The 26,481-nt window shown below is 59.3% G+C and overlaps 1 protein-coding gene across 3 annotated transcripts; it reads left to right on the plus strand.

Annotated features, from left to right (window-relative positions):
• The first annotated feature begins 5,819 nt into the window (after positions 1 to 5,819).
• EIF3B (eukaryotic translation initiation factor 3 subunit B) lies at positions 5,820 to 22,265 on the plus strand. 3 transcript variants are annotated; one of them, XM_036424049.2, is made up of 20 exons: positions 5,822 to 6,196; positions 6,227 to 6,383; positions 10,083 to 10,275; positions 12,411 to 12,530; positions 12,936 to 12,993; positions 13,163 to 13,291; positions 13,399 to 13,556; positions 14,201 to 14,332; positions 14,421 to 14,487; positions 14,772 to 14,818; positions 16,677 to 16,887; positions 17,056 to 17,128; positions 17,754 to 17,876; positions 18,207 to 18,285; positions 18,791 to 18,929; positions 20,075 to 20,200; positions 20,631 to 20,708; positions 21,038 to 21,146; positions 21,335 to 21,452; positions 21,898 to 22,265. In XM_036424049.2, exons 1-19 carry the CDS (start codon positions 5,825 to 5,827, stop codon positions 21,436 to 21,438), a joined length of 2,475 nt encoding a protein of 824 aa, XP_036279942.2. In that variant the 5' UTR covers positions 5,822 to 5,824; the 3' UTR covers positions 21,439 to 21,452; positions 21,898 to 22,265. The 3 variants fall into 3 exon arrangements, with proteins under 3 accessions (XP_036279941.2, XP_036279942.2, XP_036279940.2); XM_036424048.2 differs by having other exon boundaries at positions 5,820 to 6,383; positions 21,867 to 22,265; XM_036424047.2 differs by having other exon boundaries at positions 5,822 to 6,383.
• Positions 22,266 to 26,481: the final 4,216 nt, after the last annotated feature.

Consider the following 26,481-nt stretch of genomic DNA (forward strand, 5'->3'; position numbering starts at 1 on the left):
GCATTTCATTTTCGAAGCGCATGTGGTTGGGTGGGGACTTGACTCTGGGTCCCGCAGCATGCCCCAGACTCTGACAGGAGGAAGGTTTTCATATACGTTTTACTAATTTTCTTTCATCTCTGACACTTCTGTTATAGAGAAAGGGCAAATAGCAATATTAAATTACTTCCTCTAATTAACCCCCTTTTAATGTGCTCAGATTTCATTAACCAGGCCACTAGTCAATACATGTTCACCCGCACTGAGTGACTGTTATTTCCTGCCCACACAGCCCCTGTACCTTTCTGTCTGTGTGGCAGGGCCCATCTCCGCGGACCAAGTCTGTCCACACAGAAGGTGAATGTGGCTGCACAGGCCAGGCTTGCCCCGGACAGGACCGGGTCCTGGGCCGAGGCCCCTGCATCTCTCAGGGCGGCAGGGGCTGTGGGCTCTGGTCGGGCCAGGACTGCTGTCCCTGGTGCCGCTGGGCTGGCAGGGCGGCCTCGCAGGGAGCAGCCAGCTCTGTGCCTGCAATCTGCCTGGACTCTGAGCCCAGTGGCCAGCCCCCCGGAGACTCAGGTGGTTCTTCCCTTTTCTGCTGAAGCCGGAAAGCTTCTCACTCCAAGGAAACGCAAGTTAGAACAGCAGCACAGACCTGGACACAGGCACATGCCTGCACCGCCCACTGGAGGCAGTGGGGATTGGTTGAGCACTGACGGGCAATCTGTGAATGTCTGGTGAGTGTGGTGAGGCATTCAATGGCCAGAAATCCCACTTCTGCTCACGCTCGAAGCAATGGCCCATGGAGACAGCTCGAGGCTCCTCATTGTAGTGCCGCCCCCCCCCAACCCTCTCGCGTCCCTGTGCGATGAAAGGCAGATGGCAGCATGCACACGCACACGCGTGAGCTGGCGCGGCCGTGCCGCGATGGGCGAGCTCTGTGGGAGGAAGGACGTGGCAGAGGCTGTGCGTGACACATTGTTCACACACATGTGAAGACACACCACGCAGGCAGACGTGGACGGTGACCTAGGACAGCTCCGTGGCCGTGGCGATGCCCCCAGCGTCCTGGCCGGGACCTGACACCACTGCCTCGTTCTGTTAGGGAAACCGGCCGTTATTTCTCACCCCCGCACGTGGACCCACAACCGGATCAGAACAAATTCCATTAGGAATGCCAAACAGGACATGCACGTTCCCGGTACACACATGACGGCTTCCAAGGCTTGTTTTTCCTTAGATACAATATCGGCGACAAAGGTGTCAAACGGAAGCATTCGAACACCTGGACGTAGGGAAGCGAGGGAACGCTCCTCTGTGCTTTCCTTCGTGTTGAAAAAAGCCGAGGAGACCTGGCAGGCAGCTCAGTGGGTTAGAGTGCTGTCCCCCGGCCGACCACAAGGTCGCGGATTCAATTCCTGGTCAGGGCACACCAATAAATGCAGGAATAAGTGGAACCACAGATCAATGTTTCCCTTTCCTCCTCCGTCTCCATAAAATCAATAAGACACAATGAGGTGCCAAGATGCAGTGAGGGATGTCTGTGAAGCATTGGAGGGGTGCCTGGCTCGGCGTGGGCGCTCAGTAAGACTCAGCACCCCTGGCATTGCTGATGCTCTCTGCGGGGGGAGGGGCGCAGAGGCTGGCTGGGGCCTGGCATAGCTCCACCCAGCAGCATCCTCCGTGGCTGCTGTTGCCAAGCCTCCCCTCAGGATAGTATTTATTTACTTACTTTTGTGGAAGGGAGGGAGGGAGGGGGCGAGGGAGAGAAAGGAACATGGATGTGAGAGACACATGGACTGGCTGCCTCCCCCACGCACCCTGACCCCCTGTGGCCAGGGATGGAACCTGCAACCCAGGTATGTGCCCTTGACTGGGAATCAACCGACAGCTATTCAGTGCGCGGGCCAGTGCTCTGACCACTGAGCCGTGGCTGGAGACCGGTTCAGAGGAGGAAAGGGCGTGCAGGGGTCCCCGGGGGGCGGCGAGGAGGGTCTGATTCCTGCCCCTGCCCCCCCGGAAAGCCGTCCCGGGAGCAGCCAGCCAGCCTTGCTGAAGGCAGAGGCGTGTGGGTCCGGCAGGGAGGGGACTCGGGCGCCTGGGCCCTCGGAGTCCACCTGTCTTCCTCTCCCTGCCAGGTGACGGCAGATAGCAGTTCGGTGACTTTTCCTGGAGAAACCACAGAGAAACCTGAGAGCTCCCGGCCCCCTGGGGATGTGAAGGGGAAGGAGCGGCCCAGAGCGCCATCTGCAGGCGACTGGTCTCTCCTGCGGACTCATTAATGCTTTCCAGGTCCTCACACCCAAAGGGGAGATTCACCCCAGAGAAGACCAAGGCCCTGTCCACTCAGCACCCTTCTCGAGGTCCCGGCCAGCGGGCAGGACAGCCTGCAACATTGTAAAGACGCTGGGCTGTGGCTCAGTGTGCACAGGTGCAAGCTGCCATCTGACCAGGTGCCCTCACAGTGCTGAGCACCCATCCCACCACCATCCCCACCTCCCCATCTTCCCAACCTGAGACTGGGTCCCCATTAAACACTCACCCACACCCCGGCCCCACCCTCTGCGCCCACCCTGTGAACCTGCCTCCCCAGCCCCTCGGAGCGGAGTCAGTGTGTGTCCAGCAGATCTCACCCTGCTGTCCGCCAGGCCCGCCCACCTGCCAAAGGCCCTTCCTGGTTAGACGAACAAGGTTCCCTCGCCGGGGCAGCTGTGCTGCTCACCATTTACGGGCGGATATCGGAGCGTGTCCACCTTTGGTTACTGTGAGTAACGTTGCTGTGAACATGGGGTGCAGACATTTGAGTCTCAATACTTTGTGACAAGCTTCTTATTTTGGATGATTTCAACTATACAGAAGTTGCAAAGGTAGCTCAGAGAGTTCCCGGGACCCTGATGGAAAGATGAGACAGAGGACCGGAGACCAGGACACAGGCTTTATTAGAGAAGGACCTGCCGGGCTGCCTCTGAAGGGGAGAGCGCACACCTGCAGAGGGGAACATGCCTTTTGAGGGGTAGAACGGGAAGGGATGAGGCTTAGGGTACTCGGCACACGCCGATTGGTGGCTTCACATAAGGCACATGTTTAGGCAATTAGGGACTTAGGAATCGGGGGCTCAGGGTATCTGGCAGGTGCTGATGGGTGGGTCAGTGTGCAGTCCATGTAAGGTGCCTGGTTAGGTGCTCAGGAATGTCCGGGCCACAGGGGCAGGTTACGTCATCCTCCGCCCACCAGTTGTGGGAAGGGAGGGTCTATCACTGAGGTTAGCCTGAGACCCTCCTCCGCACAGCGCTGTCGACGCAACGCCAGGCCTCACTCAGGCCACAGCTGTTTCCCACGGACGTCCTGTTCTTTTCTTTTTTTAAAAATATTATTTTTATTGATTTCAGAGAGGAAGGGAGAGGCAGAGAGAGAGACAGAAAGAAACATCAACAATGAGAGAGAATCATTGATCAGCTGCCTGCAACCCAGGCATGTGCCCTGCCCGGGAATCGAACCGAACCGTGACCTCCTGGTTCATAGGTGGACGCTCAACCACGGAGCCACGCTGCCAGGCATGAGTGTCTTGTTTCTGTGCCAGGAGCCAACCCGGACAGCCACACTGCATGCGGCCAGTGCGTTTTTCCAATGGTAACGACAAACACCACATAAAATGTGGGACAAAATACTGATGATGGTGCTGAGGGAAAATGGGAGGGGTGTCAGAGAGCAACCGAAGGACTTGTGTGCCTGCACGTCAGCATAGCCCGTGGGCACAGACACTGGGCGGTAGGGGCTGGCCTGGGGTGGGCATGGCAGGGGTGCTGCTCCTGCTCCGGCGCTCCCAGGACCCGGTGAGGCCAGACTTCCACTGCCCTCCCCCTGCCCGCTGCCCGCACCCCCTGCCTTTCCTCAGATCACACCCTCGTCCCCTAGGGAAACCGCAGACGGAACGAGAAAGGAGGACTGTGACTGCAGGAGAAATGAGTTCGCCTTTCTGAAACGGGTCCCACAGGGAATAGGGCTACTCCTCAGGTCACAGAGGCCCGATGGCCTGCCCCAAGTCAGAGTCCCACTTGGTATCAAGCAACCCCAGAACTGGGTGCTTTTCTCATCTCCCGTTCGACGGAGGGAAAAGACACGAAGGACCACTGAGTTATTTTCAAGGCGCCGGCCTGGGCGTGGGGCACACTCATATTCTGACGCCCCGCTGTCATCTCAGGGACTTTCTCGTCTCCCCAAAGGGAGGCTCAGGCCCCGTTAAACACCAACTCCCGTCTCCCAGCCACACCCCCTCTGCTGAGCTCCTCTTCAGGACGTGCAAACACTGCCACCCAGCAGGGGCCCACACTCCTGGCTATCGCCACGCACAGATACAAGCTGCAAGCACAGCACCTGGCTCAGGGGGTGGACCCTCCTCCATCCACCTGATCGCTGCTTCCATTCAGGCCAAGGCCCGTGCCCAGGTGGTGAGCTCCGCCCGCAGGAGACAGCCGGTCCATGATCCTCTCACCATCCATGTTTTCCTCTCTCCCTCTCCCTTCCTCTCTGAATTCAATAAAAATATCTATTTTAAAAAATGTATATATATACAAGTGCCGAAACCAGTTTGGCTCAGTGGATAGAGCGTCGGCCTGTGGACTCAAGGGACCCAGGTTGGATTCCGGTCAAGGGCATGTACCTTAGTTGCGGGCACATCCCCAGTAGGAGGTGTGCAGAAGGCAGCTAGCTGATCGATGTTTCTCCCTCATTGATGTTTCTAACTCTCTATCCCTCTCCCTTCCTCTTTGTAAAAAAAATAAATAATAAAAAAAAATTGCCAGAACTGGTTTGACTCAGTGGATAAACCGTCGGCCTGCGGACGGGGTGGTCCATGGTTCGATTCCGGTCAGGGCCATGTACCTTGGTTTCAGACACAAACCCGGTGGGGGCTGTGCAGGAGGCAGCTGGTCGATGATTCTCTCATCGATGTTTCTAACTCTCTATCCCTCTCCCTTCCTCTCTGTAAAAAATCAATAAAATATACTTAAAAGTAAAATTAAAAAAAAAGATACAGGATATTTTTACCGCCACGGTCCAAACCCCAGCCAGACACAACCAGCACCTTCGAGAGCAGCCCCGCCCTCGCAAGGCCCCGCCTCCGCAGGCCCTTCCGCTCACGTGACCCACGCTCTCGCACGCCTCGGGGCGGGGCTTCCCGCCCGCCCACGTGACCCTCAGAACGGGGGGAGCGGGGTTCCCCTCGCCGCGGGGTTCCGGGCATGCTCGGTGGGGGCGGCTCTCCCTTTTAAGTTGCACAGGGAAGCCGACGTGCCGGCCGAGCTGGCCTTCTCGGCTCGCCAGGCCTCCCTCCGTCTTTCGGAGCCGCCCATTCCAGTGCCCAGTCAGTGGGCGAGTCTAAGCACGGACACCGGAGGGGGAGCTCAGGCACATGGAAGCGGACCTGCTCGCCCGGCGGGAGGCTCACACCTCCAGCCGGAGCATGTGTCGGACTTAACGGGTTTTTCTAGGGTTACTTCCTGAGTTCGGTTCTCGCCCGGTTCGAATCCCAGGCTGACTCTGGGACTTCCCTGCGGCGTCACAAATGGTTTAGGCCGCCGCCGCGGTGCCCGACGGGAGGAGGAGAGGGCGGCCGCCATGTTGGGCGAAACCATTCTCTCCCTTCCCTGAGGGGGGACTTGCAGCGGCAGTGAGTGTGCGGACGGGCCCGCGGGGCTGTGGTGACGGCAGCTGAGCGCGCACTCGCAGGGGAGTCCTGTTCTGACCACGGGCGGGCTCTCTGCGGCCCCCTGAGGCTCCCGGCCCCGCGGGGCGGCGGCAGGGCGTGGAGCCCCCCCCGCCCGGTGGGCCGGCCCGCGGCACGCACATGGCCGGGCCGCCGGCGCGGGGCGGCCTGGGAGAGTCGGAAGCGCGGCGAGGCGGCAGCGGCGGGCCCATGCAGGACGCGGAGAACGTGGCGGCGCCCGAGGCGGCCGAGGAGCGGGCCGAGCCCGGACCGCAGCAGCCGGCCGCCGAGCCGCCGGGGGAGGAGCCGGCGCGGCCCGAGGGGCCCGGCGCGCCGGAGGCGGCGGACGGCGAGAACGAGGAGGCGGAGGCCGGGCCGGGCCCTGAAGCGCCCGCCGAGCCCGCGGTCGACGGGGAGGAGGCGGCCGCCGGCGCAACCCCCGGCCCGTCCCCGCCGCCGCCCGAGGAGCCCCCCGCCGCCGCCGAGGCCGAGGACGAGGCCCCGGGGGAGCAGGCCCCGGCGGAGCAGGCCGGGGCGGAGCAGGCCCGGGACGCGGCGGCCGAGGCGCGGTCCGATGGCGATGGGGCCGGCGGGGAGCAGGGCGGCCCCTCCGAGGACGCCGTGGTGGCCGAGAACGGAGACGCGGACGAGCCCTCCTTCAGCGACCCCGAGGACTTCGTGGACGACGTGAGCGAGGAAGGTGAGGCGCCGGGGCCGGACGCGGGAACCGGGGGGCGCGGGGTCCCCTCCGCCCCCGGCGCCCCTCGGAGGGGAGCTCGCCGTGCGGTCCCGGACGCCCTCCTCCCCCGTGAGAGGTGCGGGAGGCAGCCTGGGCCGCCGTTCCCACCGCCGGGGGCCGGGCGCAGGGAGCCTTCCCTGTCCGAGCTGAAGCCGACCCGGCGCGGGCCCCTCGCGGTGGGAGGGACGTTGCGCCCCGAGCCGCGCTCTCCGGACCGGCCCGAACCTGTGGGGGCTCTGCGGCCGGCTCTGCCTCCTTCCTCCCCGACCAGCCTGCAGGCCCCCGGCTGCCCCCGCCTGCGGCCCCGCTCCTCCCGGGACTGACGGCCAGGGCAGCCCGCGCGCGGCCTGGGCGCACCGGGGGCTCCCCGTGCACGGGGTGTGTGTCGGGGGGAGACGCAGACGCCGCGGCGAGGTGGGCAGTGCTGCCCGAGAGAGGGAGGTGGCCGGTGTCACAGAAGTTTTTAGCTGTTGTGTCTGCTCGCACGGAGGTGGAGACAGAATCATAAAGAACCTCAGGGAAAGTGGAAAAGGAGTTTAGGAAACGGACGTGGAGCTGTCGACTCTAAACACTCTTAAAGGGTTACCTGCTGTTACCGTGTCGCACTGAATAGACAGAAACATGTCAGCTGAGCAGCCGGAAGGGCTCCAGCTGGGAATTCCCCGGGAGACAGTGCTGCCCGGCCGCCTGCTTTCTGCCCCGCTGGTGGTGGTTCCCGTATGAATCGTGGCGTGGACTTCAGGGCCTCTGTTGAGCCCCTCAGTGCTTACTCCAGGTCAAAGCCTTTTTGGAGCACACCTCGTTCACAGACTGTATGTAACGCGTGAGTTATTTCCAGGATTGTGACCTGACACGCGGGGTGTGACCTGAGCAAGGCTAGGAGGCTGCGGCAGGCCTTTGGAGCGCGGGACATGGTGGGCTGTAGCCCGCCGACCTGGGAGCCAGCACTGAGGCCTCCCTTTCTCAGGCCCCTTGTGGTCGGGTGCTCACATGTGTTTGGTATTAGTGAGAAGAACTGTCCTGTCGGTGAGGAGCCGAGAGGGACACCTGGGCACCCCTTCTCGGGGAAATGCAGTGTGGGGAGCACCCTCTCCTAGTGCCCTGAGCGCCACGCGGGGCCGCCGAGCTGTGCCTCGGCCTGGAACCTTCACGCCAGTCGCCCTGTAGCTTCAGTTCTCCGCTGCTGCCGGGCTCAGCCAGGCGTTGTGAAAGTTTTCCCTCTCAATGTCTTCCTCTTTGGCTCATAAGTACTGTTGATGATACTGTTTGCTGCTTAGTTTTGAGAATTGCTCCTTTCTATTTCTCCTGGAGCCAGACTGGGCATCCATGCACCGAGAACAAGAGGTGCAGGCTGTGACGAAGGAGATGTGTCTGTGGTTACTGACCTTGCAGTGTGTGGACAGACTCTTATAAAGAACACTTGTTCCCATAAAGACCTGAGCACTGGGGAAGGAGGGCGCCCTGTGTGTAAACGCTGGGTATTTATTGTAACTTATAAACTCAGATCAGGCTTTACGGCCACTTAATTGTGTGGTGCGTGAGCTTTAAAGAGCCCTGGATTGCACTCCTGTCCTGTGGGAAGCCATCGCCAGGTGTGGCTCTGACTGCCTCTTTCCTTTGTGTTTTTTATTTGAAATCTAAGTGGCAGTTTTGTTTTTAAGGTAACATTTTCAATATTTATAAAGGGTTGAAATGAGTTAGAAACCCTATATTAGGGGTGTCGAACTCAATCAGAGAAGGGGCCAAAATCTAAAATCCAGCCTAAATCGCGGCCGAATGGTTTACTGAACAGTCATAAACTGTCATTGTGATGGAAACGCAGCGGAGTGCAGTGATGACAGCGCAGTGCGGGCCACATTGCAAGGCCTGGCGGGATGGATTTGGCCCGCGGGCCTTGTGTTTGACACGTGCCCTATATAATAAAAGGCTAATATGCAAATTGAGCGAACAGAATAACTGGCCTCCACGATGTGCACTGACCACCAGGGGGCAGACACTCAATGCAGGAGCTGCCCCCTGGTGGTCAGTGTGCTCCCACAGGGGGAGCACCTCTCGGCCAGGAAGCCTCTCCTGCCTCCTGCAGTGCTAGGTTGTCAGTCGGACATACCGAGGGCTCCTGGACTGAGGGCGCAGGCCCGGCTGAGGGGCACTCCCCCAGCCACGGATTTTGAGCACTGAGCCTCCCGTAGTTTATAACAGGGCATGCCTCTTGAAATTAAGACTCCTTTTTAAAAGGCCTTTGAACTTACTGAACATGTCAAACACAAAAGTGAGGAGAATCCGTCTTAAATTTTGAGAATAAAATGCAGCAAAGAATTTTTCTGACATGTTCTTTGACATGTTGAAATTCTTTTTTTTAACAACCCTCACTTGAGGACATATTTAAAAAATATTTTTCATTAATTTTTTACAGAGAGGAAGAGAGAGGGACAGAAAGTTAGAAACATCGATGAGAGAATCACCTATCAGCTGCCTCCTGCACACACCCCACCGAGGATATGCCCGCAACCAAGGTCCATGCCCTTGACTGGAATCGAACCTGGCATCTTTCAGTCTGCAGGCCGTCGCTCTATCCACTGAGCCAAACCGGTTTTGGCGAGGACATGTTTTTCATTGATTCTAGAGAGCGGAAGGGAGGGAGAGAAACATGGATTGGTTGCCTCCTGCCTTTCGGATCTAACCCACAACCTGGGTGTGTGCCCTGACCCACGACCAAACACACCACCTTTCATTGTATAGGGTGCTCTGCCTCAACTACCTGGTCCACACCAGGCAGGCTGGTATGTTGAAATTCTTAAAAGTGTGATAAAGAAGGTACAGTGGCCCTGGCTGGTTTGGCTCAGTGGATAGAGCATTGGCTTGTGGACTGAAGGGTCCCAGGTTCGAATCTGGCCAGAGGCACATGCCCAGGTTTTGGGTTTGATCCCCAGTGGGGAGGGGGCATGCAGGAGGCAGCTGATCAATGGTTCTCTCTCATTGATGTTTCGCTCTCTCCCTCTCCCCTCCTCTCTGAAATCAATAAAAAAAAGAGAAAGTAGAGGGCCCTCGGGTTCCAGAGCACACTGGTTGAGATGACCCGGGCTGGCTGAGACAGATGAGGTTTCCGCGTGTGCTGTGATGGCGGCTCTGCAGGTGCCTGTTCTGACCCAGTGCTTTGCCATTTCACAGCTTCCTAGACAAGCTTAAAGTGTTTGTGCAGAATTATTCAGAAAGAGCATTAATGTCTGTCTCAGCCCCATGTCCTCAGCCAGAAAGGCTGTTGGGTAGCAAGCTGTTTTGTCTCAGGCTGACTGGGGGGAACTGGCCGGTGGCCGGTGGCAGTGAGTTGGGGAAGGTTGGGGGGGCAGTCCCCGCCCACTCCGGGTTTTCTGGTTCCCGGGAAAGGCCTTCCTCTCGTTACTGAAAGTCTTTTTCTATTTAAATTCTCTTGAGATCTTCCCTTATTGCCAGGAACCTATGGACATGTCCTACTGTCCCAGGGAGTGTGGAGAGGTAAAACCTCCCTCCTCCTCTCACGTGTAATGGAAGGCGAGCCAGGGCCAGGCTTCCTCCCCAGGTGCCGGGTTAGCGTCCTCTCCCGCTGCTGGAGATTGGGCCAGTGCTAGCTCACGCTGAGCGTGTTGCCGGGTCAGTAAGTCACCGGACATCTCTCTCGGACAGAGTTACTGGGAGACGTGCTCAAAGACCGGCCTCAGGAAGCGGACGGGATCGACTCGGTGATCGTGGTGGACAGTGTTCCTCAGGTGGGACCCGACCGGCTGGACAAGCTCAGAAACGTCATCCACAAGATCTTCTCCAAGTTCGGGAAGATCACCAACGACTTTTACCCAGAGGAGGAGGGGAAGACGAAAGGGTGAGTGTCCTTGCTACTTCTGGGGTCAGGCCCTCCTGGCCGGCACCACGTGGCCCGAGTTCTCTGGCCTCCACCCACTTCCACTTCAGGGGGTGCCCACCGCCTCCAGCCGAGGCTCCGCCCAGCAGCGCCGGGACACTAGGTGCAGGCCTGGGCTGCTGGAGGCTCACAAACTCAGAGCCGAGTTTCAGTCTGTCAGCACAGCGGGCACATGATACATCCAGGGTGAAGGGCCCACAGATCTGGAAGCTGGCAGGGTTTCAGGGAGATTTTACATGTGGCATTTTATTCTAAGACGCTTTATTTTTCATGTTTTAACATCACACATGGGTATATCGATATTTTTTACAGTCTAGGTGAAGGCACTGTGTCATTGCTTAATCAGCTTTTTTTCTCTGGTGTTACCTAGAATAGTGCCTCTTAAAAATGGCAGCTCAAGCCGAAACCGGTTTGGCTCAATGGATAGAGCGTCGGCTTGGGGACTGAAAGGTCCCGGGTTCGATTCCGGTCAAGGGCATGTACCTTGGTTGCAGGCATATCCCCAGTAGGGGATGTACAAGAGGCAGCTGATCGATGACTCTCTCTCATCGATGTTTCTAACTATCTCTCTCTCTTCCTCTCTGTACAAAAATCAATAAAATATATTAAAAAAACAAAAAAAGGCAGCTCAAGGCAGTCTTGCACTTTGCTTTTGAAATCCCGTAGTAGGTCTTCTGTGTCGATAACTGCAACTCTGGTGCCTTCACTTTAAACACTGTGGCGTCCTGTCCCGTCTAGTGACAGGCCATCTGTTTGCACAAAGCCTCGCAGGTGTCCCCGTTAGAGCAAGTGTGTGTGTTCCTTTTCTCTGGACCGAGGAGAGGGGTTGGGGCTGCCGCTGGGCGATGTCGGCACCAGAGGAAGGAGGGTCTAGTCAGTAAATGCCAGTCTTTGAGAGGACAGGGTGAGGTGATCAGGTTTTAAAAAGTTTTCTACGTGGAAATAGGTGGAAGGATACGTGTTATATTTTGTTTATAATGAAACACCCTTGAGAATCTTTGTGACTTTGCCTGTAATTCAGCCTAGTACATAATATTCATGACTTTATCTTTTTTTCCAAGCATTCCAAATTTAGGGGGTGTTTTGTTTTAAATTCTTATTGATTTTTAGAGAGAGAGGAAGAGAGAAACATCCTAGTGAGAGCTACACATCCATCAGCTGCCTCCTGCATGCACGATGGCGTGTGCCCTGACCGGGGACGGAACCAGCAACTCTTGGTGCATGGGACGGCGCTCAACCGACTGAGCCACCTGGCCAGGGCCACATCTTTATGACTAGGTTTTGTAACAGCTTTATAAAATAGTTGACATATAGTAATCGTGCCCATGATTTGTTTTGTTTTGTTTTAAATATATTTTATTGATTTTTACAGAGAGGAAGGGAGAGGGATAGAGAGTTAGAAACATCGATGAGATGCCAAAACTGGTTTGGCTCAGTGGATAGAGCGTCGGCCTGGGGACTGAAAGATCCCGGGTTCGATTCTGGTGAAGGGCACATACCTTGGTTGCGGGCACATCCCCAGTGGGGGGGGGGGTGTGTGTGTGCAGGAGGCAGCTGATTGATGATTCTCATCGATATTTCTGACACTCTATCCCTCTCCCTTCTTCTCTCTGTAAAAAATCAATAAAAAATATTTTTTTTTAAAAGAAAATTAAAAAAAGAAACATCGATGAGAAACATCGATCAGCTGTCTCCTGCACACTCCCCACTGGGGATGTGCCTGCAACCAAGATACATACCCTTGACTGGAATGAAACCTGGGACACTTCAGTCTGTAGGCTGATGCTCTATCCACTGAGCCAAACCAGTTTCGGCTCGTGCCTGGTTTTAAAGTGTATGCTTTCGCACACTTTGACACACACACACACACATCCATGAAACCATTACCACAGTCAAGCTAATGGACGTTCTGATGAATGGGGAGCTGCTGTTAGGACTTCATTCATGCTCGGAACTGTTCTGCCCAGGATTTGACTGCCTCGGACATGGCGGGACACGGTCCAGGGCGCGGGCCATGTTTGCAGCTGTGGAAGGTCACGTGTGTGTTGAGCCGAGTACGCTAATCTTCATGTCCATGCACCGCCTCCTCATTGCAGCTACATTTTCCTGGAGTACGCGTCTCCTGCCCACGCCCTGGATGCCGTGAAGAATGCCGACGGCTACAAGCTCGACAAGCAGCACACCTTCAGAGTCAACCTTTTCACCGACTTTGACAAGTGAGCTCAGGCTCTGGCCGTGCAAACCTGGACGTTCACCCTGCGGGTGGCCCGCTTCAGGGGGAGGGCTCCTGCCTTCTGGGCGTCCCACCCTCTGGTCAGACCATGCAGGACCATTTCACATCCCTGGCCCCTCTCTCACACCGGCCAGCAGCACCTCACACCAGCACCCTCACCGGTACTACCAGTAAAGCTCGTCCTTTCCCCTGCGCTGGGGTGGACAGCAGGGCGCAGGACAGCGGGCCCTCGCACGTGGCGTTTCCTCACAATGTTGATGAGCTGCCCTGGAAACTTACCGTCAGTTATGTCCCTTAGTGGATGGTAACTGAGGGCTGGCTGCACTGCCCAGGGCGGTGGGGGAGCCATGGGTTAGCTGCTATTGGACCATTCCTCTTTCTCTTCCAGGTACATGACCATCAGTGATGAGTGGGATATTCCAGAGAAACAGCCTTTCAAAGACTTGGTATGTGGTTGAAATCGGTGTCTCAGTAGGTGAAGAAAAGCTGGCCAGCCTCTTGGCTTGAGGGGTGGGAGAGGGAGACGCTGCCAGGATGTGCCCACCTCCAAGAGCAGTGTGACAAACTGCGTTTCTCTGATGAACACGGACGTTACCCGCCTCGGTCTTCCTCCAGGGGAATCTGCGCTACTGGCTGGAGGAGCCGGAGTGCCGGGATCAGTACAGCGTGATCTTCGAGAGCGGGGACCGCACCTCCATATTCTGGAACGACGTGAAGGATCCCGTGTCGATCGAAGAGAGAGCGGTGGGTGTTTGCTGCCACAGAGGGAGGGAGCTGGGCACGAGAGCAGGGGGCGCCGTGTAGGAGTGTGCGCCTGGCCGCACTGTTAACGTGGCCTTGTGTCTCCGCAGAGGTGGACGGAGACGTACGTGCGCTGGTCTCCCAAGGGCACCTACCTGGCGACCTTCCATCAGCGAGGCATCGCGCTCTGGGGGGGCGAGAAGTTCAAACAGATTCAGAGGTTCAGCCACCAGGGGGTCCAGCTCATCGACTTCTCGCCTTGCGAAAGGTAAGCCCTTGGGGCAGTGCCGTTGGCATCGGTTCCCTTCAGCTCTCCCTGGCCTCCTGCAGGGAAGTCTTACTGCAGTAGTTTTGCCCTCAGAAACGGTGGGAGGTCTGAGAACTCCGGTGTGCTCTGTGCTGAGCGCTCCAGTTCCCGTGTGGCTTCTTTGCTTTGTCATTTTCTCCCCAAATAGAGGAGTGTAACATTTCCATGAGACGGGGCAGTAGGTGGAAGGATCAGGTCCCTCTCCCCCGAGTGCGCGTTGCTGGGAATGGGAGTTACACACGGCCGTGTGCATAGGTTACTGTTAAACTCTGTCACTTGATCCAGGGATGTCCTTTAAAATTTCCCCTTCAGTTCAGGATCTAGTCCAAGATTGTGTATTTTGCAGGTTATTTTCTTGTGAGCGAACATCCCTCCTGTGTGTGCTGGTCCGCGTAGCTTTGTGGGGGGATGGGGGAACATGAGGACCTTGAAGGCCATGGCCCACAGCCACTCAGCGTCCTCCCGGGTCGCAGGCTCGATCCCTAGTAGGGGGCGTGCGGGAGGCAGACGATGGAATGTTCTCATTTATCAGTGTTTTATTCTCCTCCTCCTCTTTCAAATCAGTAAAACACTTCAAGTAAATAAAACGTGTCCCCCTGTTACAGATACCTGGTGACCTTCAGCCCCCTGATGGACACACAGGATGATCCTCAGGCCATCATCATCTGGGACATCCTCACCGGGCAGAAGAAGAGAGGCTTCCACTGTGAAAGCTCTGCTCATTGGCCGATTTTCAAGTAGGTGGACGGGGTGGGGAGGGATAGGGGGCTGGCGCCCTCAGGGCTGCTTGGGGCAGAGCCTGCACGGGTCTCCCTCTCGTCTCAGGTGGAGCCATGATGGCAAGTTCTTTGCGCGGATGACCCTCGACACCCTCAGCATCTACGAAACCCCTGTGAGTGGTCGCTTTTGTTATCTCAGACGCACTGGGCCGGCTCGGGGGCTCTCCCTGGACCCGGGCGCGGTGGAGCCGTGTGTCCTGGTCTGGTCGTGCTCGGCCCGCCCGTGTTGTGCTCAGAGGGTGGGGGCGGAGAGGTGGTGGGAAATGAGACACTTTCAGGGTTTGTCACTCTCTGTACTCTTGCACGCTCACATGGGAACCTCTGGTGGCGTTTTTGTAAAAATGTCATGTGCTTGAGACGTTGGCCGTTCAGTCACTGTGACCCTCCTCTCCTGCAGTCCATGGGCCTCCTGGACAAGAAGAGCTTGAAGATCTCCGGCATCAAGTAAGCAGGGCCCCTCCAGCTGCTCCTCCACGGCCCGGCCTCCTGGGCTCCACGGCCCTGCCCCACAGGGTGCCTCCTGGGCTCCGAGGCCCTGCCCCACACGGTGCCTCCTGAGGGCCTCCTGGGCTCCGCGGCCCTGCCCCACAGGGTGCCTCCTGGGCTCTGCGGCCTGACCCACAGGGTGCCTCCTGGGCTCTGCGGCCTGACCCACAGGGTGCCTCCTGAGGGCCTCCTGGGCTCTGCGGCCCTGCCCCACACGGTGCCTCCTGGGCTCCGAGGCCTGACCCACAGGGTGCCTCCTAGGCTTCCCGGCCCTGCCCCACAGGGTGCCTCCTGGGCTCCGCGGCCCTGGCCCACAGGGTGCCTCCTGAGGGCCTCCTGGGCTCCGCGGCCTGACCCACAGGGTGCCTCCTGGGCTCCGCAGCCTGACCCACAGGGTGCCTCCTGGGCTCCGCGGCCCTGCCCCACAGGGTGCCTCCTGGGCTCCGCGGCCTGACCCACAGGGTGCCTCCTGGGCTCCGCGGCCTGCCCCACAGGGTGCCTCCTGGGCTCCGCGGCCTGACCCACAGGGTGCCTCCTGGGCTCCGCGGCCTGACCCACAGGGTGCCTCCTGGGCTCCGCGGCCCTGCCCCACACGGTGCCTCCTGAGGGCCTCCTGGGCTCCGCGGCCTGACCCACAGGGTGCCTCCTGGGCTCCGCGGCCCTGCCCCACACGGTGCCTCCTGGGCTTCCCGGCCCTGCCCCACACGGTGCCTCCTGAGGGCCTCCTGGGCTCTGCGGCCCTGCCACACAGGGTGCCTCCTGGGCTCCGAGGCCTGCCCCACACGGTGCCTCCTAGGCTTCCCGGCCCTGCCCCACAGGGTGCCTCCTGGGCTCCGAGGCCTGACCCACAGGGTGCCTCCTGGGCTCTGCGGCCCTGCCCCACAGGGTGCCTCCTGAGGGCCTCCTGGGCTCCGCGGCCTGACCCACAGGGTGCCTCCTGGGCTCTGCGGCCCTGCCACACAGGGTGCCTCCTGAGGGCCTCCTGGGCTCCGCGGCCTGACCCACAGGGTGCCTCCTGGGCTCTGCGGCCCTGCCCCACAGGGTGCCTCCTGAGGGCCACCGGGTGGGCAGGGGTTCCACGTAGTGACAGGGCTCCATGTCACATTGGGGGGGTGTTCGGTGAGTCCAGCTCCCTTTCTTTCTCGGAAGCCTCTGGTGGGGCAGTGTCTGCCTGAAGTGCCTTCTTTTTATATACATGTATGTATATATACGTATGTATACGTGTATATATGTATATGTTTTTGTTGATTTCAGAGACGAAGGGAGAGGGATAGAGTAGTAACATCAGTGATGAGAGAGACTCATTGATTGACTGCCTCCTGCACGCCCCCTACCTGGAATCAAGTCTGCAACCCTGGCCTGTGCCATGACTAACTGTGAATCAAACTGTAACCTCCTGGTTCATATGTTGATGCTCAACCACTGAGCCACGCTAGCCAGGCCCTTCTTACATTTTTAGGCAAAATTATGGCTTATGTTAAAAAGTCAGGACTCTGTTCTCATAAACGCAAAAGTAAAGATGCTGCTCACAGCACGAACTCAGTCTGCCTCCAGCCAGTCCTCCTCCCTCAGCTCCTACAGGGAGTGGTCAGAGGGGGGTGGGTCCTGGATGCGGCTGTGGCCGTGGGCGGCACAGTCGGTATCTCGCCTCCCTGGCGGGGAGAGAGAGTTGAGGGTCGGGCTGCCACAGGGTGAAGTGACCGGCAGTCCTGGAGCAGCACCAGGCAGTGCACTCCCACGAAGGGCTGCTGCTGGGCCTCCGGACGGCCAGCGTGCTCTGCCGTTGCCCTGGTGACGGCGGTCTCCTTGCCCACAGAGACTTTTCTTGGTCCCCTGGTGGTAACATCATAGCCTTTTGGGTGCCCGAAGACAAGGATATTCCCGCACGGGTGACCCTGATGCAGCTGCCCAGCCGGCAGGAGATCCGAGTCAGGAACCTCTTCAACGTGGTGGACTGCAAGCTGCACTGGCAGAAGAACGGGGACTACCTGTGTGTGAAGGTGGACAGGACTCCCAAGGGCACCCAGGTGAGCGGGCACTGCTCCGGTGTGGAGGTGCCGGTGGAGGCATGGCCTGAATCTGTGGGTCATGGCCAGGCCCAGAGGGTGTTGGGTCACTCCACTTGTCCTTTTCGTCTCCCTCATACTGAGGTCTCCACGCTGTCCCACACGCACCCCTGCCCCTTTCTTTAATAGGGTGTCGTCACGAACTTTGAAATCTTCCGAATGAGGGAGAAGCAGGTCCCTGTCGACGTGGTGGAGATGAAAGGCAAGTTCATTGGGTCCCCGTGCTGCGTGTCCTTGTGGGCTCATGGGCCGTGGGACCTGGTGTGAGTGCCTGGCCGGGGGGGGGGGGGGGGAGCCAGGACAGGCTGCGGCAGTGCCTGAGGGCGTGGGCTCAGCTGCAGAGCGTGGCTGTAAGGTCAGGAGTTTCCAGTTTCACTCGCATAACCTTTCCAGTGGCCGAGGGACGCGGCCCCGCTCTTCTCCTCACGGGGCCTGCTCCCGAGCACGGGAGCGGGGTCTGGCCGGGAGGCAGGTCTCCTGCCGCGGGCAGCACAGCTGCTGCGGAGCGCTCGCACCTGCGTTTCTGTGAGGGCCTTCGGGCCACGGGAACTGCCCAGGCCGCGCCTCTGCCTTCCGTTTCTGTTTGCTGGAGAGAAACGGAGGGGGAAGCACAGAGAGACGAGAACGTGTAAGGCCCAGCCTCCTGCCCTGGGACCCTGCGTACCACGGAGTGTGGGAAGGACACGGCCACAGGCCGCACAGCCCACGGCAGGCGGGCCTTTCCACCCGGTCAGTGGGCGCGGGCCACCGTGCCGCTGTGGACTCTGCCAGTGGCCTTTCCGCTGCTGCTCGGGCCCGTCCAGTGAGAACGGGTGCTGTCTCCCCAGAGCCCATCATCGCCTTCGCCTGGGAGCCCAACGGGAGCAAGTTCGCCGTGCTGCATGGAGAGGCGCCCCGCATATCCGTGTCCTTCTACCACGTGAAGAGCAACGGGAAGATCGAGCTCATCAGTAGGTGGCCTCGCCTGTCTGTGTCTGTGTCTGTAGGGGCGAGCCTGTTGGCATGTGGGGGACCTGCCAGCACAGCTGTGAGGCCTGAGCCCGCCGCTGGGAGACCCAGTGAGCACGTGGTTCACATCCATGTCACATCCATGGACAGGCGGGGCCTGCGGGGCTCCCTCACACGTCAGTGTCTGTACGTCCTGCCCTGGCGTTGAGAGGATAAGGCTGCTTTCTCTGAGCTTTGGGCACGTGCCAGGCCTTAGCTCCTCAGTCCTGGCTGCACCCCGGCCCTAGCCTTGCACCACGACTTCTCAGGGCCCGTTCCTTCTTTCCTTGCAGAAATGTTTGACAAGCAGCAGGCCAACACCATCTTCTGGAGCCCCCAAGGACAGTTCGTGGTGCTGGCCGGTCTCAGGAGGTGGGTGTCCGCCTGGTGCCCGAGCAGCGCTGTGGGCCGCAGCACAGGCCCCAACCCCAGTCCACACCTCCTGCACTGGTTTCTTCTCGTGTGCAAGGGCCGTCCCAGCCTCTGTGCAGTGTTGGTGCACGCTCTGGACTTGGCCCAGGCATGACCGTGCTCTCATGGCACCCTCTCAGCCCCTGCCCCTGCTCAGCTGCTCCTCCGGCAGACCGTGGGGGGAGGACCCTCGGCACACTGCTCATGCGCGCGGGCGCTCCGGCTGTCCCCTCCGTGGTTCCGGAGGCTCGGGCACAGCTGGCCTGCTCCATGAAGTGTGCTGCAGACACAGGCTGGTCCTGGGCCCGACAGCCTTCAGCAGCGTCCTTGTCTCTGTTCAGTGTCCACGCTAACAGCAAGGCAGCGGTTAGGGGACGCCCTGGACCCTCCCCTGGGGCCTCCCCGGGCCCTGGCACACGGAACTGCGTGGGAGGCTCCTGTTGAGGACGTCTGTCTGTCTCCCCAGCATGAACGGCGCCCTGGCGTTTGTGGACACGTCGGACTGCACCGTCATGAACATTGCCGAGCACTACATGGCCTCCGACGTGGAGTGGGACCCGACCGGGCGCTACGTGGTCACCTCCGTGTCCTGGTGGAGCCACAAGGTATGGGGACTGCGCCGCCTCACTGAGACCAAGTGGTGCTGCCTCCGTGCAGAAGCTTATCGACCACCGGGGGGTGTTCCAGTCAGCACCATAGCAGGCAGTGCCTAGCAGACAGCATGGCCTGCAGTGGGCAGTCGTGCCTCCGTCCAGCTGTGGATGTCAGAGAGGAGCACGCCGGGCGCGCTAGCCCTGGGAGGGTCCAGAGCTTGGAACTCGGTTTCCCCCAAGTGTGGGTCACTCCCGCACTGAGAATCGGGCACCGTGACTCGGGCTGTCTGTACCTGAGCATTAGCCTTTTCCATAAAAGGGGGCGGTCCCTGGCCACGCTCTCCCGAGTCAGGCCCGGTCTTCCCTGCCCCAGCGGGTCTCCGTGGGGCTCAGGTCACAGCTTTCCGGCCGCAGCCTCCCTGTGGTTCAGCATCAGCCAGGCCGCTCGCTGTGGAGGGCCTGTCCCGGTACCCCAGCAGTTACTTCTCCCAGCGGTTCTCGGTTTGGACCACGGTTGTCTGGTCGCTGTGGTCACATCTCGGTTTGGACCACGGTTGTCTGGTCGCTGTGGTCACATCTCGGTTTGGACCACGGTTGTCTGGTCGCTGTGGTCACGTCTCGGTTTGGACCACGGTTGTCTGGTCGCTGTGGTCACGTCAGTGGCTCTCAGGAGCACAGGCTTGTGAACACGCTGCAAAGCGGGTCCTTTACGTCCTGACCAGGACCTCGGCTCACCTCACAGGCCGCCTTGGCGCGCAGCTCAGCTGGCCGTGCTCCCCAGCGCTGGGCTGCAGCAGTGAGGCAGGCAGGGCACCGGGGACCGTGTCCCCAACATCCCAGCAAAGGCACCGTCTGCCTGCAGACGAGTGTGGAGGGAGAGGCTTTTTAAAAAATACATGTTTTTGTTGGTTTCAGACAGCAGGGGGAGAGAGAAACATTGAGAGAGAATCGTGGATCAGCTGCCTCCTGCACACCCCCTATTGGGGTCGAGCTCATAACCCAGGCATGTGCCCTGACTGGGAATCAAGCCGTGACCTCCCGGTTTGTGAGTTAGCGCTCAGCCACGGAGCCACAGCGGGCGGGCAGGAGTGCGGCGGGTCTGCTCCGGCCTCACTGCGGACCCTCCCTGGGGCTGCAGCACCGCTGACCTCTTGCAGGTGGACAACGCGTACTGGCTGTGGACCTTCCAGGGCCGCCTCCTGCAGAAGAACAACAAGGACCGCTTCTGCCAGCTGCTGTGGAGGCCGCGGCCCCCCACACTCCTGAGCCAGGACCAGATCAAGGTCTGCTCTCCAGCGGGCGGAGGCGGGCGAGGGGGGCAGTGAGGAGTAGCCAGGTGATACCTGGGACCCTGGGAAGGGATGTCCCAGCGGGAACCACCGAGGGGAGAGCAGCTTAGGGCAGTCGCTGGGCCTCAGGCCCCGCAGCACCACCCTAGGGCGTGGGCGTGAACTGGGGAGGGGCTGTGCGGGGTTCACGTGGCATGGGGAGTTTGCTGGTGGGAGGGGTGTGAGGACGAGGCTGAGCGGACGGAGCCTGGGAAGGGAGGACAGTCCCTCGGCTGGGAGACCTGAGAGCCAATGCCCAGCCACGCTGAGTGCCATGGAGGCTGTGCCCATCCTTCGCTGGGTGTCATTACATGTTGGCAGCATGGACTGCATTAGTGGGTCTTGCTTTGCGTGTGTAATCCTGAGGGACCTGTCTTTGTTTCAGCAAATTAGAAAAGATCTGAAGAAATACTCCAAGATCTTCGAACAGAAGGATCGTCTGAGTCAGTCCAAAGCCTCGAAGGTCAGCGTGGTCCTCGGACTGGTAGAGGCCGCAGATGGCCGCCGCCCCTCACTGCAGAGGGGGACCAGCGTCAGCTGGGGTGCAGGAGGGGTCCCTGGGCAGTCACTTCTCCATGGAGGGTGCTCCCTGTGCCGCCTGCAAGTGGGGGCAGTCGGGAGGAGAGGGAGAAGAGCACCCCCACCGCTCCTGTCCTGGCGGTCCCCTTTAAGGGAAGTGTCCCTGCGTCGTCTGGCAGCTGCTGTTGACACAGCCCTCCTGGTCCAGCAAGGTCAGGAGGGTGCTGGGTGCAGTGCCAGCCCTAACTCCACCCCGCCCCGCCCCGCCCCTAGGAACTGGTGGAGAGGAGGCGCACCATGATGGAGGACTTCCGGAAGTACCGGAAAATGGCCCAGGAGCTCTACATGGAGCAGAAGAACGAGCGGCTGGAATTGCGAGGAGGTAACGGGATCTGCTTCTAAAGCTTGTTTGTTCAGCGCTCTCCTCCTTGGTGTCTGACGTGCCATGACGGTTCTCGTCAGCAAAGGCAGGTCCCAGGGAGGGGCGTGGTCTGCGCCTCCTGGCTGCGCGTGCTCCCTGAGGTTGCAGCCGGCGCTGCCCGCCCCGCTGTCACTCCTGTCCTCCTCTAGGTGTGGACACCGACGAGCTGGATAGCAACGTGGATGACTGGGAGGAGGAGACCATCGAGTTCTTTGTCACGGAAGAGATCATCCCCCTGGGGAGTCAGGAGTGACCGACCGCACTGTGGTAAGACCTCCCGCAGGTTAGCCAGAGTCTGGTCATGGTGACTCGGAAGTCCACTCACGGGCTCAGCCAGGGACGTCCTCACGTGTGTGCTGTGACAGTGAGGGGCAGCTGGAGCTCCAGGGGGCTGGCGCTCGGGTGCCCCGGGCCCATCTCCGGTGGCTCTGCACGAGAGTCCTCGGAGCCCGAGGTGGGGTGTGGCGGGGACTCGGTGCCGCTGTGAGGAAGGGCCCCGAGGCCTTGCAGCTGGAGCCGTGGGTCAGGGGCGGGGCTTGGGGTGCAGGCAGTGGTACCCGAGGGGGAGAAGTGACTGGTCATCCTTCGATGGCGCTACCGGCGAGACTGCTGCTCACATCCCACCGCCAGGCCAGGGCTGGGCCACCTCCTACTGCCCCTGACACGTGCCTGTGCGTGCAGGACAGAGAGTAAACGTGTCCCCTCGTTGCAGCGCCACCTCATGCCGGAGCCAGGCGTCCCTGCAGCCTGCGCGGTGCCTGTGTCCTGTGCTTCCCGCTCTGCCCGCGCCCCGGGAGCCGTCTCCAGAGCTGTGCCTTTACCTGTGTCCAGCGGGCCCCAGGCACTGCTCCAGCCTTCTCCTGCGGGTCTCTGAGTCACTGCGTTTGTCACAGACTCCGGCGGAGCTGCGCCAGGCCTCCTGCTGCCGCACACCAGGCGGCTGTCCCCTTGGCCTCCTGGGGGACTGCCCGGGCGTGGGCAGCAGCGGGAGGGTGTGTCCTGCCCTGTGCTTGGGCACTGCAGTGTCTGGCCCACATCCAGGCTGTGGCAGGGTCTCGATGGAAATAAAGCAAACCTCTAGGAACAAGTCGTCTTTGTCTTTTTTTTTTTTATTTTTTATTAAGGTATCACATATTTGTCCTTAACCCCCCATTCCAATCCCCTACCCTTCACCCCTACTCATGTTCCCACCCCCCTATTGTCCTGGAACACTGGTTAGGCTCGTATGTATGCACGTAAGTCCTTTGGTTGATCTCTCCCTTTTATCCCCACCCTCCCTTTGAGGTCCAACAGTCTGACCCATGCCTCCTTATCTCTGGGTCTGTTCTTGTTCCATCATTCTACGTTCACAATTTCCCCTAGATGAGTGAGAACATGTCCTACTGGAAATAAAAGATTCAAAAATGAGACAAGCAATAAACATTATACTAAAAGGCATAGGAATCAGTCTGTAGAGTTTCTTTCTGGGCCACTAGTTCAATGTCAAACAGTTTCTTATGTGTACATGTCAGCAATGATATTTCAGTTCTGGATGGTGGACAGATGGTGGTAACACAGGTCCAACCCTCTGGTTTGGTCCTGGGCAACCTGCAGTGACACAGCTGCTGACTGCTTTTATGGCAAGGCGTCATCAGTGTCTTCCATCTCTGGACTGCTTCTCTTCTGTCTTCATGGTTGAAGTCCTGTCAATTCCTCTCTGTTGCCAGAATCCACATGGTCTTGGAGTTGTTTTCTGAAAATATGCAAACATTCTCAACCAAAAGTTAATAAAGGAATATTTTCTATAAATTTGACTTGGGATCCTTTTTCATTTTTTGCCCAAATGATTTTCCTCTGGCTTGTTTTGACACCATGTGTTTTTCAGGGTGTATTGCTGATACCAATTTTTTAAAAATGTATTTTATTGATTTTTTACAGAGGAAGAGAGAGGGATAAAGAGTTAGAAACATTAATGAGAGAATCATCGACCAGCTGCCTCTTGCACATACCCCAGTGGGGATGTGCCCGCAACTAAGGTACATGCCCTTTAACGGAATCGAACCTGGGACCTTTCAGCCCACAGGCCGATGCTCTATCCACTGAGCCAAACTGGTCTCGGTGCTGATAGCATTAGTACAAATTTTCTAGATGTAATTTAAGGATATTTTTCCTTACATGATATTCTACTTTCTCCTTTTTTTGATTTAAAATATTAAGTGGCTTTTGAAAATTTTGTAATGTAGCCTTGATAGCTTTTAAATTTTAATTTTTGCACTATAATATGACTGCTTTAGGTTCATTTCCTGTTGTGAGATTTTATCCTGAGATGAACTACCAATAAAAATTTTAGTTAATATTTTAGGAACAGCTTTTTGTCCAGTGTAGTTTTTCTATTGTAGGATATTCGCTTATTTCAACTAGCCAATTTAAATTAGCCTGAAAACGTGTACTATTTCACTGTCAAATTTATTACTCAAAAATGGTCTTATTTTACCGTGTATTAGGGGAAAGGATTATTTGCCTTCTTGAGTAGGCCCTGAGCATTCCTGGTGGTAGGCTGGATTTAGATATCAAAAGCCCACTTCCCCACATCATGTTTACAAGACAAGTCTTATGGGAGGGCAGCTGCTGTCAGCCAAGTCTCTTTTACCCGGGTCCCGATTTGAGCTGGGCATGGGAAGTGAGGCAGCCATGGGGTGAGGTTTCAGGCCCCTGCAAAGTTTTGGGGGGGTGTCTTCGTCTTTAAACATGGGCAGCCTCTCCCTGCCCCTGTGGGGCTTGCCCCTCGGTAATGTGCTTGCCCCGGTCATGTGCTTGCCCCGTCACGTGCTCATCCCTCGGTCACATGCTCTCACAGGCGTGGCAGGCTGGGATGCACCCCGTGGTTTTGTCCTGGAGCTGAGCGCTGGGTCAGAGTGCCCTGCCCAGCCGTCCTGAAGCCGTGTCTCCAGCTTCTTGGTGCTTCTCATTCCCAGACGTGAGGACCTCCCACCTTCCTCGGGAGGCGTGTCGAGTTGTCGCTTTAGCTGCTATTCCGTGGTCCCCTGGTGACAGGACTTTTCCCACTGGAGGGGAGTGAGCAAAGCCGTGTGGTTTCGGCCCGCTGCGTGGGCTGGCCTGCTGCCCAGCGTGGCCTGTCTGACCTCAGGCGTATGTGTGTGTGCTCAGAGCCTTAAGTCCCCGGGCGCACAGCCTCGGCTGCGGTGCCGTCACTCTGGTTCCTTCTCGTCTTCTGGGAGCCGACGGTGCCACCCTCCTGCCGGAGCAGGAAACGGCACAGAAGTTAACAAATTCCAACGCTTTCGAAGGACACTGCATGCCTCGAACTCACCAGCTGTCATTGTTCTACATGAGGTTGTCAATAAAGACATCCTGAGACACTGCTCCAATTCCTCTGCTGCAGACACAGTTTCCCAGCTGCCCTGTGGGAGCTCCTGGCCCATCGGTGGGGTGGGGTGGGGTGGGGTGGGGTGGGGTGGAGTGGGGCGGGCCCTGGCCCAGAACACCTGGGCTCCAGCAGCGTCCTGACGGGTCAGGCTGGTGCTTGGTGGCAGGGGACCTGGAGGCAGAGGAAGGAACCGTGGGTGTGCCCACACCACTCTGCCCGGACCACGCCCGGTCTGCGGCCGGAGCGCGTGTGGCCTTGCGCAGCCGACCCGAGCGAGGCCCAGCCCCTGAGGGGCCTCTGGCCCCGAGGCCCTGTGGTTGGGGTTTCTGACCTGAACGTGACCGGCTAGGTCCCCGGGTCACAGCGAGTGCAGGAGTGAGGGCAGCTGGCACCAGCGCGGGGTGCCTGAGCCAGGCACCTGCGGTCTGCCACGGGGTCAGGGCCTGACCGGGAGGCGCCCTGGGAGAGGAGCAGGCGTCCGTGTGCTCAGGCTGCAGCCGGACAGGGTGGGCCTCGGGCAGCACCACGTCCCCGGCCCCCGGCCCGAGGGCGCTGCCGGCTGCTTTAGAGCCGGGAAAGCGCTCAGCTGGGAGCATCTCACTGCCCATCAGCGGGTGCGTCCACCCCCTGGCCCTGGGAGAGCTGAAAGCCCACGCCGGGCAGCGCCAGGCCACGCACTGAGCACCAGGCGCCGTGGGGGCAGAGGAGCCTGGGTTGCCATGGCATCAGATTAGCGCTTAGTCGAAGGCTGGCGCTGTAACCATGTGCCTGGCAGACAGCCAGCCTATACCCACTGGGCCTGGGCCACCTGGCTGCTTGGGGCTCACCTGCAGCACGTGGGCAGCCCAGCATCCCCGAGGGGTTCCCTGGGGCACTGATGTCACCAGGGCCACCAGGGCGGGGCCGGTGACACACCGCAGGTCTGTGTAGCCCGGGAGCAGGGAGCAGTCACCGCCGGCTCTGTCCCTCTCACCCCTCTCCAGGTCTGTGCAGCCGGACAGCGGGGAGTGGGGAGCAGGGAGCGGTCACCGCCGGCTCTGTCCCTCTCACCCCTCTCCAGGTCTGTGCAGCCGGACAGCGGGGAGTGGGGAGCAGGGAGCGGTCACCGCCGGCTCTGTCCCTCTCACCCCTCTCCAGGTCTGTGCAGCCCGGGAGCAGGGAGCAGTCACTGCCGGCTCTGTCCCTCTCACCCCTCTCCAGGTCTGTGCAGCCGGACAGCGGGGAGTGGGGAGCAGGGAGCGGTCACCGCCGGCTCTGTCCCTCTCACCCCTCTCCAGGTCTGTGCAGCCGGACAGCGGGGAGTGGGGAGTGGGGAGCAGGGAGCGGTCACCGCCGGCTCTGTCCCTCTCACCCCTCTCCAGGTCTGTGCAGCCAGACAGCGGGGAGTGGGGAGCAGGGTCAGTCACCGCCGGCTCTGTGCCCGCCCCTCTCCAGCCCGGGCAGCCCTGCCATGAGGGACATGGAACCCAAGGACCAGCAGCTCACGGTGAGTGTCCCTTGTGTGGCCTGAAGCCGTGGGGCTGCGTGTCCCCAAGGCTGCCTCCCACTCCTGGCTGCCTGCTGACCCGCCCTGCGCCCAGCCCGTGCAGGCCCGTCTGCCTGCCTCATGGGGATTGCCCTCACAGGGCTTAGTGACACCCCTTCACTCCCTGCCTCTGCCTCTCCCTCCCCGGGGACTCAGGGCCTGGACCGGGGATCCCCAGACAGGATGGGGCAGGCCTTCCACCTCGCCCGGTCCAGGCCCTGCAAGGCCTGACCAGACCCACCTGCTGGGCCACTGGAACCTTGGCCCATTTGCCCGTTGTGAGCTGGAGCCAGGGACTTGCCCACACCCGTAGGCTGGTTACAGAGCAGCCGTGACCGCCCAGGCAGGAGCCCAGGAGGACGGTCCCGCCTGAGAAAAGAGAAGTGTGGGGGGGGGTACCGCTC

The sequence above is a fragment of the Pipistrellus kuhlii genome, unplaced genomic scaffold (genome assembly GCF_014108245.1).
Source record: "Pipistrellus kuhlii isolate mPipKuh1 unplaced genomic scaffold, mPipKuh1.p scaffold_m20_p_8, whole genome shotgun sequence".
Lineage (NCBI taxonomy): Eukaryota > Metazoa > Chordata > Mammalia > Chiroptera > Vespertilionidae > Pipistrellus > Pipistrellus kuhlii.